We start from the raw sequence: 14,229 nt of genomic DNA on the forward strand, positions 1-14,229 counted from the left end.
TGATAGTTATAAATTGTAATCAGCAAAGCAGTTTCCAACCTGTTAAGTGAGTCAGTGTTGGCAGCCAAGGGGCCCGGCCAGCGCAATTAAGGTTAAAAAAAAAAGCAGTGATTTAGCAGAAGGCAGAGTGAGGCTGACCCCAGACCCCACAGCTGAGGCAGAGAGGACCAGGTGCCTGCTCTCTGATACTGTTACAGGCACCGCCAGCCTGTGTGTGCGTGAGAGAGGGGAGGGGTCCTTCAGGTCTGCGTGTGGACAGCCCCAAGGAAAATACAGAACTGAGCTCTCTATTCTAGACTGTATTGAGTTAGCTGGTTCTCAGATCCCGAGTACAGCACTGAGTTCTCTGTAGTAGACTGTATTGAGTTAGCTGGTTCTCAGATCCTCGGTACAGTACTGAGTTCTACAGACTAGACAGATTGAATTAGCTGATCCCCTATACAGTACTGATTTACAAACAATACTGTACTGAATCTGCTGGTAATCAGAACCTAAATATTCAACTTGAATTTACAGGCTTGGCAATTAACTAATAGCTGGAGGGCACACACCTATCCACCTCTCTATTCATGTCTATCTATCAATCTGCTTTTATCTCTCTCTATCCCTCACCTCTAATAGAGTGAGGCCCCGTTTTACTGCGGGCAGCTAGCCAATATCTGGAGGGCACACACACTTATTCTTACGCACACACTGTCACACATGTGCGGAGTCTTTCTCTCATTCTTTCTCTTTCTCCCTCCTCTTTTATTGCCAGGCCGGTCCCCGCAGGAGAGGCGCGCACATCTGGCCAGACAGCTGTGCCTGGCAGGGGTTCAAGGCTGCGAAATGGAGGAGAGCTATCCGGTGTGGCGCCCTGAGCCCTGTTAACCAGGAGAGGGGAGGGGAGGGGAGGGGAGGGGAGAGGAGAGGGGGCCTGTGGGCGAGGGGATTTATCCTCTCTCCAATCTCACTATCCATCTATTAGATGAATCTATCTATCAAACACTCACCTATATCTATTAGCTCTATCTATCTATCTGTCTATCTATCTATCTATCAAACACTCACCAATTCCACTTCTTTATTGATCTTTATTGGTAAATGTGTTTCTCTCAGGATCTACTGAGATGCAACATTCTGGAGCTATAGTGCCCAGCGAAGGTCATTATAAAGATATAGTGCCCAGCGCAGGTCATTATAAAGTTACGGGACATAGGGAAGGTTATTACAGTGCAGTATGGCCCTACCTGGATCTTGTCTCGTCTCCTCTGCTGCTCCGCCACCTTCATAGTCAGGGCATGTTTGCGCGCTCTCAGCTCTCGGAAATCGTCCTCGCTGTCGCTGGCGTCCGGCTCAGAATCCTCCTCCATCGCTTCAACTAGCACGTCCTCGTCCTGAGAGGGGTACAAACACATAACCAATCAGAGCACCGCTCACAACCCTCCAACCAATCAGAGCACCGCTCACAACCCTCCAACCATTCAGAGCACATCCTGCAACTCCTCCACCAGGAGTGAGTGAGGGAGTGTCAGTGTGTAAGAGTGAGAGAAAGTGCTTTGGGGGGAGTGGAGCGAGGTCACGGCAAGGTAACAGGAAGTTTGTGATTAATGCTGACGGGTTCTCCAGGCTGCATTAACGCACACACCTCACCAGCCAGCTGCACCACTCAAGCTACTAGCAATGCTCTTTCCTTTTCCTTTATAAGCCACCAGGGCTGTAGGGAGATGGGGGGCTGACTTGGGGGTCTGCAGCACAGACAGAATTCAGCAGCCTTGAGAAGGGAATTGGGGAGCCCCGAGCACTTTAACATCCACTCTCTTTACAAGCCCACAGCACAGTGGAGGCCTCCGATTGCTCCAGAGGTGAAGGGGTTAATCAGGAGCTGGGTGAAAGGAGACCCCGGGCTGCAAAGGTCCTGCATTCAGGCCTCCAGTTATGGGACGCAGCCAGCATGTCCGGTCCGTGTCTACAATGGGCACGAGTCGGCCTACCGTTGATGTCATAGCCCAGCATCCCCCCCCCTCCCAACTCTCAACAATGTCACAGCTTAACTGGAAGTGAGATTAACTTTCCCTTAATGAACTCGTCAACCCCTCTGCCTTCCACAAACAAGCAGGGAGCGCAAGGGACCAGAGCGATGTGACAGGGCTGAAGCGCAGGCTGTTCCGCGTAGCAGGGCGAAGCGGTAGAAAGCTTCCCAACCACCCCTGCACTGCAGCTTCCCGGCCACGCTATCGTCAAATTCAGATAAGGGAAGGGAAGAGGGAAAGAGGGGGGGGGGACATGCAAAGGAAAGAGAGCACTGTTTAAATATAACAGAAACATACTTTTTTTTTTTTTTACCGATAAAGCTCGTTAAGGAGGGGGGTGAGAGTGAGAAAGCTAGAGAGAGAGCATGCGAAGGGCACAGTTTTGTGTGAAGCACTGCCGCTGCCAGCAACTCGATGACATGAGGATGTGAGAAGGAGAGGGGGGGGAGGGGAGCTCTGTTTTCCACACAGTCCTCTAGGGGTCGCGACCCTTTCCTGTACGTGCAGCAGCAAGGCCCCTCTCTCGGAAACAAAAACACTGCAGTCTCGGGCATCAACTTTATCCTGCCGCTGAACTCCCAGCTCTCACTCCCCAGCCTTCCCAGTCCTGCTGAACTCCCAGCTCTCACTCCTCAGCCTTCCCAGTCTCACTGAACTCCCAGCTCTCACTCCCCAGCCTTCCCAGTCTCACTGAACTCCCAGCTCTCACTCCTCAGCCTTCCCAGTCCTGCTGAACTCCCAGCTCTCACTCCCCAGCCTTCCCAGTCTCACTGAACTCCCAGCTCTCACTCCTCAGCCTTCCCAGTCCTGCTGAACTCCCAGCTCTCACTCCCCAGCCTTCCCAGTCCTGCAGCCTCACTCACAATCCATTACCAGCAGCCCCACTCGCAAACCAAACACTGTTTATGATCAGCTGTTGTTGTACACTTGGTATAACAATGTATACAAAACCCATACATGTAAGGAATGACTTGGCATGACCTGGAAGACCCTCTCACGCACTCACCCATCACCCCCCCTCCCCTGCATGCTCACCCATCACCTCTCCCCGGCACGCTCACCCATCAACCCCCACCTGATTGTCAGCTTGTTTTCCCTCCTGGCTTCCCGTTTCCTTTCCCATGGTGTCTGGGACGGTTGCCATCGACACATATTTTCCACCCTTGAATGCCAGCAAAGGCTCTTCTTGTCCACAGAGCGCTTCCAGGAAATACTTGAGCACCGTGACCCGCTTACAGTCCGCAGCGATGGCCTAGAGAGACAGAGAGAGAGTGAGAGACCGAGAAAAGGAGAGAGAGAAGGGGCATTAGAAAGAGAGAGAAATAGTGAGAGTTCAGAATGGGGTGGGGTGGGGTTAGATAAGCAAATATTTCTAAATTCATCTCCCTAATAGTCCTGGCAGATCTTACACGTTAACATTGCTGCTCTATAGTTGTAAGCCTGGTTGCACTGTATTATTATATTATTATTATTATTATTATTATTCTGTTAGATGATGTTAGTAAGGATGAAGGTCAGGGAATCACATCTGGGGGGCAGGTTGTTAATATGGAATTAAAAGCAGAGACTTTTAAGACCTTTTCGATTGGTTAGATTGGAGTCCTGTGTCTAAAAGACAGACAGCAAGATGAACAGACCAACAAGCAGATAGCAAGCTTGCTTTAAAACATCAATTGGCAAGACAGGAGTGGTGTTACTGCCATGGACTTTCAAGTAGTAGACAGGAAGTTTGTTTCTTAGCAATTCTGTAGAATTCTCTCACAAGTGAAAGCCCCGCCCCCCTCCAGACACTTCACCTTGCCTCCAAACAGCTCCTTCACACCTCTGAGGTCAACTCCAGCGCCAAAACACAACGCTCACTCAAACGCAACTCTTGAAAGTCAGAGGAAGGCAAAACCACAAGTAGCTGACTTTGCAGTTAATTTCACCAATTGCTGCTGCTGCTGGCCTGCTCCAATGTGCCAGCAGCTCTCCATCTCAGCACAGCTAACTCACAGCCCGCAATGCAGGCAGCCACTTTCTGCAGAATCATGCGTCGCTGCCAACTGAAAATAGCAGCTATTAGGAAGCCTGCCTGCAGGGTCTGTATCTTCTCTTCGACCCCCCAGTTACACAGTATGATCGAAAGCAGTTCAAATCAGAAGCATGTGATTTGGCGTGACACTTAACCTGTGGGTCGCCAGTTCAAACCCAGCCAATCTTTAATCTGGTGGCTGCTGGGGGGGTTCTCGAAACTAAAAAACAAACGAAAACATGTCACAACCGCTTCTGTCTGTGGCCAAGGCTGACTCGTCTGTAACAGTCTGGTTTCCCCATGTGCCTCTGAAAAGTGCGGATTGGCACATCAAACCCAGCCACAGTATTTTTTTCTCGGGTGTCACTGGGAGGTCGCTGGGTTAAGTCTCCTTCGCAATGAACAGCAATGGGGAAGTAACGCTTCCAGTATCAGTGTCGACCGTAACCTTTTACAACCCTGCCATGACCCTTTGCAGCAATATCATAACCCATTCCCCTTTTCATGGTTCATGTTTCATTTTCCTGTAAAGCGCCGTTCCTATTGTCAGGCAGGTCCTTGTGCATTTCTGGTATCATGAACCTAAAGCAATTGAGTTCTGGTAGCCCTGCACTGCAGAGCAGTCCAATGCATTCTCCTGCAGTGTCTGTCAGGTGCTGTGCAGGGTTGTCAAGGGGCTTGTCAGGGCACTTATTCTAACCCGGGTTTGAAAACATGAACAGCCCCACTGCTAGGTAGGAAATTCATACAGGAAGCAGAGAGCTTGGTAACTTTTTTTCTCTTATTTCAAAAACATACACTCAATTCCCTCTCTCTCTCTCTCTCCCTCAGCTCTTTTGTTTCAGCAGGAAGTTGAAGTGCTTTATACAAATCACGTCAGCTTCCTCCCCTCTGGTCTAATTTTAACCGGCTCGTTATAACAGGGTCCGACAGCCTGCCAACCTCAATTTGACCCCTATCCACAAACCAGTGCCCCAAGAGCTTGACCTTAGGCTAAAGCTTTCTTTCTTAACAGAAACTCCATCAGCAATATCTCCTGGAAGTTGCTTCTTTTCACGAACAAGCACAGAAACTCCAGAAACTGTACTTCACTATTTCCGGAAGCTGTCTTTCTCCCCGTCCCTCAGCTCAAAGCACTCGGCCACACTGCTTCCCTCCCTCCCAGTCCCTCAGCTCGAAGCACTCAGCCACACTGCTTCCCTCCCTCCCAGTCTCTCAGTTCAAAGCACTCGGCCACACTGCTTCCCTCCCTCCCAGTCCCTCAGCTCTAACCACTCGACCCTGCTGCCTGTTAATGGCTCATGCTGGTCAGTGCTGTATAAACTCCAGCAAGTTGCCATAGCAGCCCACAGATCAAACGCAAGGATGCTGGGCATCTGTTTGAGCTGCATTTCCGCACCCTCTGGGAAACGGTTGGGCTAGGAACTCAGCCAAAACTAACAGAGATGCCTTGGTGTGCCCCACTCCTCTCTCTCTCCCCTCTGAACCAAGGCATTTAACCCCTTCACCTCTCTGTAGCTGGTATAGTACTAGTAAATTTGGTTCTTGGTTCTGTACTGTAGGGTCCCAGTAATGCAAGGGGATAAACGCTGGGATTCAACTTCACATGGGACTGGGAGAGGAGAGGCATTACGGCACAGTGGTACGAGCTGAGGCACTGGAAGGTGGAGGATCTTAGTGTGGAATCTTATCCATCCCATTGGACAGGCTTCTCAATAGAAATGGACTCTTAACTATGAGAGATCAATTGTGCAATCTGAACAAGGGAGCTGGGAGGAGAGGGGCTGGGATCACTGTCTAGCTGTTTCTAATTACGACTGCGAGCGACTGAACTATCGATTCATTAAAGCTTGAGGGTGATTATTAAGTGCTCCGTCACTTTGGGTCTGTGATATCTAGTTTTGATTGGCTCCCTCAGCTTCTCTCCTACACAATTAAATGAAAGGTAATTGCATTAAGGCAAATTTAAAGCACCTGTTGTTTCAGACTAGTGACTGTCTAGACGGATACTTGAGCCTGTCTATGACCCCTGGTTTGCAGTGAAAGTGGCAGAGCGCTGTCATTACAAACACAGCCTGTTCAGCAGCATGTGAAGGCGGGCTGGAGGAATGGACTATGGAGCTTGTCCAGGGGTGGGGGGGCCCACAGGCTTGGGGCAAAAAAAACTGTTCTGGGATGATTTGTAATTTTAGCTGTGCTAACAGCAACATGAGAGCGCCTCAAAAGAGCTGCAGTGTTCAAGTTAACTGAAAACGTTTAAATTTAAATTAAACCAAAACAGTGTAGAATCAACCAGCTTTGATTACATCTCATCAGAATATAAGTAAGTGAGTTAATCAATTCAATAAGGGCCATGACCATAGCACCTTATTCTGCTTTGTAAAGTAGCAGACCACTGAGTTACACACACACACACACACACACACACACACACACACACACACACACACACACACACACATATATATATAAAAGGTGTTAAAACACCTCACTTCATCCAATAATTTCGAAACTGCAGTCACAAATTCCTCACCCTAAACCAAAACCTGAACCTTGACTGCTTTTAAGCTGGTGGTTGGGGCGAGTGTGTATTGAGGAGAACTCAATGTATAGTGCTGGCTGCTGCATCTTATGAAGTGGAACTACCGAAGAAAGGGAACTGATTGCAAAACAAAAAAACACCTGCAGTTAAACAGTGAGAAACAATCACAGCCGCTGCAAGAAAGAAGGGACCTGTCCTTCATACAGACGGATGCTCAGGCTCACACATGGGTATACAGTACATGGTTTTCTGCCGCCTTTTGGTTTCATGTGCCTGTGTCAAATTAGAAGTGCCCCCGTGGCTGAAGATATGCAAGGTGTGTTTATAAAGTGGCATCATTTTGCAACACGTTTGGTTGCGATTGTAAAACTGATAAAAGATTAAAAGCTTTAGGATTTTGATTTTCACTTTTTTTACTTTCCCTTCAACCTCCCATCCAAAAGTGCACGTGCCTGTTTGCACGACTGCGCAGTACTGCTTCACTGGCAAGCTTGTCCTTTGCACCTGCGAGTATGTTTCCCGCGCTCGACATGTTGAGAGCATACTTTAATTAGAAAGTCCCTCGTAATAAATCCCTGAGAGAAGTTCACTTCCACAGATAAGGGTCTTACAAACACGTACACAAACTCTTTTATTGAACTCAAAACCTGCATCTGACACTCCTCCACTGTGTGTGTGTTTGAGCACTTTCTAATCTAGCCATCACCTCACCTGTGCCTATCTGCCCGTCTTACCTGAGAAAGAAAGTCTGGAAAAGGACAGGAGTGCACGGCAGATGCTGCCACTCGCAGCAGGAAAACTGCATGAACCATTTTGAGGTTTCAAGACTTGGGATCTATCTCCGTGCACATGGAACGGAATGGAACTTTATAAAGCGTGCTTCATGTTTGCTTGGCATACCCCTGACGCAGAGTACTAGGGGAAATGCTTGCGTGGCAACAGTTTAACTGGGAAGAACCACAGAAACTTAATGAGTAAATTTACAGCACTAAGGTGTGAACTGTTTTCCCTGGCAGGTGAGAATAGGAGAGAGAGAGAGAGGGGAGGGAGAGAGAGAGAGAATCTGTATCTTTTACAGAAATGATTAAAAGCAGGATAACGCTGGTTTGTTCTCGTTTTGCCCGCAAGACCGAATTCCTCTTTAGGAAGTTAACAAACTCCTCAACCGCAGCCCTTTAACTTTAATCAGAGAGGAATAAAGCGAACAGCGCTACAAATTTGAGCTTTATTCTGACAGCTGATTAATAACCTGTCAGCTGTGCCAAGCTCCCCAGCAAGTCGGTACAGGAGTGCTTGGCAGAGCCGAGCCCACCTATTAATTATCCTGCTCAAGTACAGGAGTGAGGCTGGAGAGAAGCCAGGATCAGAAGCTGCTGTTATTAAGGGTTACCCGAGAAAACACTCAAACCTCATTAAAAAAATCGGAATTCGTTAAATGCTGTACCTACACACGTTCTCTATTTATAGCCGACTCTTAATTTCTGCAGAGCTGTAACGGGTCATAAAACGCTTTCAACCGCGCTATTAGGCTGTAACAGTAAACAGATCCGACCAATTATGATTCTAGAAGAAGGGGGTGTGTCGAACACAGTGATTTACGGAGCGGTCCAGTCTGCGTGTCCTTCTACAGCAGCACATTTTGGAAGATCCTTAGTACTGTGATGCCCTCAGCAAATTTTTAAATTTTTTTTAAAGGATATGAAGCATCTTTCTGAGCAGATTTTGAATTATTAATACACGCAAGCATGCACACACACCAGCAGCGTCTTCAGGCGCTACGTTATCTATCTCCTCGGTTTGATGCACAGCCCCCAGATGTTGGCTGCTAATTGCAGCTATTGTAAAATGACATGTAGATTAATGCTATGTGGTCGGGGGCTCCAGGATTTCTATTCACAGGGGGACACAACAGCAATAGCAGGAGTGCAGCCCCGGCCAAGTGCAAAGAGAAAGCTTCCAATCGGTACACATGGAAATGATACAAAAGATTTCCATGCCATCACTGCTGGGTTACGAGCTCCCGAGACACCAAAGCTTTGAATTGGTTTCAAATGGGGGGAGGGGCATCTAACCTATAGCCAGTGGATGGACAAAGTGATGCAGTTACTGCAGTTTGTTTCCAATCCAGGAAAAAAAAAAAAATATATATCTGAACAAGGTCTGAGCATAGTTTGCTGCAGTAGCTTTCTTGAGATTTGAACACATCAAAACGTTATCTTTCTGAGATCCGAGAGCAGATCGTAAAAAAAAGAAGCCTTCGGAGATATCACCGGATGAGAACCCATGAGCTGCGTGTGTCTGGCTGTTAAACACACCGACGTGGGAATACCCCCCGCCACCAACCGCCCCTTTGATAAAACGCACAAATACACACCTTGATCTGAATCCAAAACCATCAATTACATCAAAGCGGCTGCTGTCAGGATGCCTTTAGGCTGCCAGTCACCAAGGGAGAAATGTAACTTATATGAACACACACACACACACACACACCCAGACACACACCTAGCCCGTACAAAAAGGTACAGATCTACTGCACCCTACTGTAATCTATACTGAGGGTGGCCTGCAATTAACTTCACGGAATGACTTCACCATGTAAGCATCACTACATGTTACTTAGAAAACGTTTTGCAAGACTGGCATGTATTTTACAGTAGAATTGAATGCACAAGAACTGCAAGGGACAATGCCAATGTGCAACAACCTCAATCCTGACCGGAACAAACCCTTGGGCTGAGGAGGAGGTGCAAGACAGGACAGGCTGCAGAGTTAGACCGCTATGCCACCTGGACGCCTTGGTTTTGCCAGCTCCCCAGTGGCTCCATATCAGCTTATATGAGCCTCTGTGAAAACACACACGTGATCTATCCTGACTAAGCAGCTGACACTCTTCTTAAAAGGAGCCCCACGCCGCACCACTCGAGCCCTTCATGAACCATGCCTGCAGCACAGTTTATTTCTAGAGAGACCATGACTGCAAAACAGCAACCATCAAGTGAGATTCAGTCTTGAGGACAGCCGATTGAAATGTTAAATCTTTAGACATTGTTAAAATGCGTTTCTTCCATCACAGCAGTGCTTTCGCCAATTTCCTTTCTTTACTATCCCCCTGCACTGCAAGATGAAGGAAAGGCTGCAAGTTTCTCGTCTTGGCTGACTGCCTTGAAACTCTGCCATCACCTGCAGTTCTCCAAGCGTGTGAGATGCGTGGCGTGGCGTGGTAAAGCCTGTGGTCGTGACAGCTGGGCACTGTGCCAGCCTCAAGAGTCGCGTCTCATCCGCTCAGTTGTACACAACCAGGGCAAGAAGAAATTATTTTTGCTTTATATATCCCCCCCACCCCCCCCAGTGTTGAAGGTGATGATGCTATCTTGACGTGCATCGGAGGTGTCCAATCCCGGTCCTGGAGGGCCATTCCACTCCATGTTTAACAGGTAAAATGAGGCAAGGAACTACTTCAAGGTCTGGATAGAGGTTTAACTGGTTCAGTTTAAGAAATTTAGAACAGGGTGGGAACAAAGACCAGGACTGGAACAGCCACTTTGTGCCACCCTTACTGTACATGGTGACAAAAAATAAATAAACCAGGTCACTGTAATATTACAAAAATTAAAAAAAAAAAAAAAAAAATGTTTGAAAAAGAAACTTTCAATGCAGGACTATTCACTTAAGCGATCCAGGTCTCCCTGGAGCCTCATTTCCCTCAAATACATTATTGAAGTGTCCTGTAGGTCTCCTCTGAGCTAAACACTGGCATTTCCACATGCTGGTTCATTTATGTGTGTTTTCTGAATCGTCTTTCAGCTCCTTTTGTCATTGCCATTATAAACACATGAACTGAAACCTGGCCAGCTCTAATGCCAGGGTATCTGGGTCTATTGTATTGCACTGTGAAGACCACACACAGAACACCAGCTGTCTTAATTGTGCCAAACCGGGGGTGAAATAAACACCACTCCCTGTGTGCGTGTGCCAGTTTGCGTGTCAGTGTGTGCATGTGGAATCTTCTTGGTCTGCTCAAGGAAACGAATTATGCACAACAGTTAATTCTTCCCCATCATTCAAATTAAATGGTGTTTTGTTTTTTTTTAAATCCGTAACTATGCAGAGTTAGTAACTGTAGATCTACATGCAATTAGGCTGATGGAATGACAGCGTGTCAGTGTGAAGGTGTGTGCGTCAGTGGTGACATCACACGTGCACAGGTGCTCCACTCAGCACTGCCAGCTTGCCTGGCAGCAGTGGCAGATTATTGTGCTGAATCCAGCAGGACCCACATGAAAGGTGCGGGCTGTTTTAAACACTGCTGTTGTTTTAGTAAGTCCCGGGGGCCCGAGGGGACCAGCCTTGTTCGCAAAACAGAACACTGAACTCGAGATCCGAAGCCAGAGCAGCCTCCGGGCGGCACAGGGAGGGATCCTGCTGTGTGGCAGAGGGAGGTCCTGCCCATCGTCCCGTCCCCACCACCCCACACACACACGTACACGCAAACACACACACGACTGGAAAGGGAAGTATTATCTGAACTGCATGTGGGGTTGTTATTAAAAAAAAAAAAAAAAAAAAAAAAAAAAAAAAAAAACCTTTGGTGTGATTTTCAATATTTTAACTTAATGTTAATAGAGTAGAAATCACTACTTGAGGTTTTACACAGACATAAAACACAATAAAACTAAACGTGTAGGTTCTAGTAAACAGCTACAATTCTTAAGAAAAGAAAAAGGGCAATGCAATCAATAACAGAAACCCATTCCTGCTCTCCATCGTGTGTAGAAATACATGTGTTTGGTATCACTAACCTAACTGGCCCAAGACCTGCAGGTTTCTCTGGGATGAATCGCTGGCAAACTAAACTGGGAGCTGGGTGCAGGGAGGGGCTCTAACATGCCTCATCCCATTGGTTCATGCTCTTGATTACCCTGGTATCGCTTGCGGGAAAGTCAATTGAATAGGGTGCATTTACAGTGCAAGGCTCAGTGACGCATTCTGCTCGGGAAGCAACATTAGCAATTCAGCATAACTGACATCATCGCTGGATCCCAGGTGCTGTTTATAAACAGATCATTCCACTAAAGTGTACGGACAACATCTTAGTTAAGCAGATAAATAACTAATAATAATAATAATAATAATAATAATAATAATAATCTATTAAAGGAATGACACTGGTCAATGCAAGCAATGCAAGACAACCCTGAGATTTCAAAGACGTCACAATCCTGACTTTAACACAAGTTGAAAGAGGATGCACCCAAAGGAAACTTAAAACCACAGGGAGGAACTGTAGATCTGCAAATTAACAACCAACCTAAAGGCTTCTCTGTCTTCGTGTGGCGCTGGAGCTGTTAATGCTAACATAGCCAATATGCCACAGTGAACAAACCAGCCCAACCTCTATTTTAGGAAAACAAGACACGACAAGTAGACTAAAGCTTCAGGACAAATAATAATAATAATAATAATAATAATAATAATAATAATAATAATAATATAACATGGCAGTTTGTTTCCTTTGGCAAGCAGGTATCTGTTTGCACTCCTCAGATACAGACTGAGGGGCCGCATCCCCCCCTGCATGTAGCAGCAGGGCACTGTGCCCCCCCACCCCCGCCTGAGCTCCCCAGACTGCTGCTGTTATTATTATTATTAATCACTTTCCCTACAGAACACACTCAGGTCATTTCCGCCTGTGTAGGCTGGCTGTGCCGAAGAGGAAAAGGGGGGTGTGTGTGTTTAAAACATGATGCAAACCATTTGGAGCAGAGAGCAGAGGCTGCCAGCACAGCCTGCACTGTTTAAACAAGCGAGGAAGTGACCGTATACACAACATGCCAGCGAGCCCTCGCTCACACACACTGCACTGGAATACAGAAAAACACAATCAAATAAGCGCACATAGAGACACACAGAAACCCAGAGGCGCACATACACTCAGACAAGAGTTGGGGCTGCTGTAGGGTTTTCTTCTTTTCAAGTCACAGGACTAAATGTTAAGGGGGCAGTGTAAGAGGTCAGCTTTTTCCCCTCAACACTCTTCGATGACTTAATCGTGTTCTGTTCTGAGCAGAACCTTCCCAGGAATAAAAGACAGAGAGAGGGAGAAAGATGGAAGGGGGTGGAAGGAGAGGATGTGAGACTGAGATGGAGGGAAGGAGTGAGGAGGGAGAAAGACAGGAAGAGCTAGACAGAAGGAAGAGTGAAGAGGAAGAAGCAAGAGAAAGGGCGGGGGACACAGAGAGAAAGACAGAGGGAGAGACAGACCGAGGGAAGGAGAGGAAGGGAAGGAGGAGAGGACGGGCCGCGGTGTCACTCACCTTGTCAGACGCTGTCTCCACATAGCAGGGCTCCTGCGGCGCCCCCAGCAGGGGGATGAAGCCTGAGAGCAGCCGGTCCTCCTCCAGCACCAGCAGACACAGGTCCTCATCTGGGTCCTTGTAGAGTGGCACCGCTCCCTGGTTCACCCTCGCCAGCGTGTTACAGAACTGCGCCAGGGTCTCCCACACATCCAGACTGCTCCTGCACACACACACGCAAACAACTTGGAGAAAAACTACTGGCTACACTCTCAACAGCGGTCTAGTCCACATCTTTTTCGCTTCTAAAATTAATACGAAGAAAATTTAGGCTGCTCAGAAGTCCCAGTGTTAAATGTCCGTTTATTAATAAATGTTGTTTATTTCAGTTTTGTTAACTTTATTGGATGGGTTTTTACTTTCCGAAAAAACATTTGTAGCAAAAAGCTTTCGAGATTCCGGCCCCATGCATTTTAAATCATGTACAAACAGGTGTGCCAGTGGCAGACATCCAAACACCATGCTGAAAATACTAAATTAGAGCCGTCGGGATCATAATAAGTAAAAATGTCCGACATCTACCATATGGACATATAAAAATATGAGACTCAGAGAGAGAAAGAACAGAAGTGCAGACAGAGAAACTCCATTTACCCCCAAATCACGATCTTATGGACAACCTGTGAAATCCCAAGGGCCTCAGCAGGTTTCTCTACAGTGTGACAAACAGGCACAGAGATTCAAGTGCATCTCACTGTAACCACGTCGCCAGGGACGTGCACCCACAGCCTCTCCAATCGCATCACCACATTACAGTGTCATCACATTGGCTGGAACGTTATACCCATAGGCCCCTTCAAGAAGGGCTACTGATCTTGCTGTTTGAGACTCTCCTGTATTTTCACTGTGACTCAAGAGAAACCCATTCATGTGGCCACAATGCTAGCAGTTTGCTTCCTGTCTGTGTTAGAGCCCCAACTGAGCCGCTACACAGAAACCTATAGAGACAGAGAGTGGGGCCTCAACAGTGAACTGGCCTCATACCGAGCTGCTCAGAAGGGAAGGAGGGAGTCCTAGCAGTTATCCAAAATGTACGCTCTTCTGACCCATCCCTTCTTGGTATAAGAAACTGTCGTTTGATTAATATAAATTAATTAGTATGTTTGACCTTATGGTATAAACTTTGGCCACCCAAAGAGAAAAAAAAAAAGTTTAAAAAGAAAGAAAGGAAGCTTTAGACTTAAAAACAAAAAAACACCCCAGTGTCAGTAATTGTACACGAGGGCGCAGCTCTAGCATGCCTTCAGCCAGTGTGTCTGCATGTGTGTGTGTGCGTGCATGTGCGCGCGCGTGTGTGTGTGTGCG

At 47.2% G+C, this 14,229-nt stretch overlaps 1 protein-coding gene across 3 annotated transcripts in view; it reads right to left on the reverse strand.

Moving 5' to 3' along the window:
• The window catches only part of smg6 (SMG6 nonsense mediated mRNA decay factor), a 63,858-nt gene that overhangs the window by 11,596 nt on the left and 38,033 nt on the right, over positions 1 to 14,229 (reverse strand). For all 3 annotated transcript variants that reach the window (XM_041241193.1, XM_041241194.1, XM_041241195.1), the window contains 3 exons: positions 12,886 to 13,087; positions 3,088 to 3,264; positions 1,230 to 1,376 (listed from right to left, as the gene is read on the reverse strand). In XM_041241193.1, the coding sequence (XP_041097127.1) occupies positions 1,230 to 1,376; positions 3,088 to 3,264; positions 12,886 to 13,087 (526 nt within the window). The remainder of the gene's footprint in view (positions 1 to 1,229; positions 1,377 to 3,087; positions 3,265 to 12,885; positions 13,088 to 14,229) is intronic.

The sequence above is a fragment of the Polyodon spathula genome, unplaced genomic scaffold (assembly GCF_017654505.1).
Source record: "Polyodon spathula isolate WHYD16114869_AA unplaced genomic scaffold, ASM1765450v1 scaffolds_764, whole genome shotgun sequence".
Lineage (NCBI taxonomy): Eukaryota > Metazoa > Chordata > Actinopteri > Acipenseriformes > Polyodontidae > Polyodon > Polyodon spathula.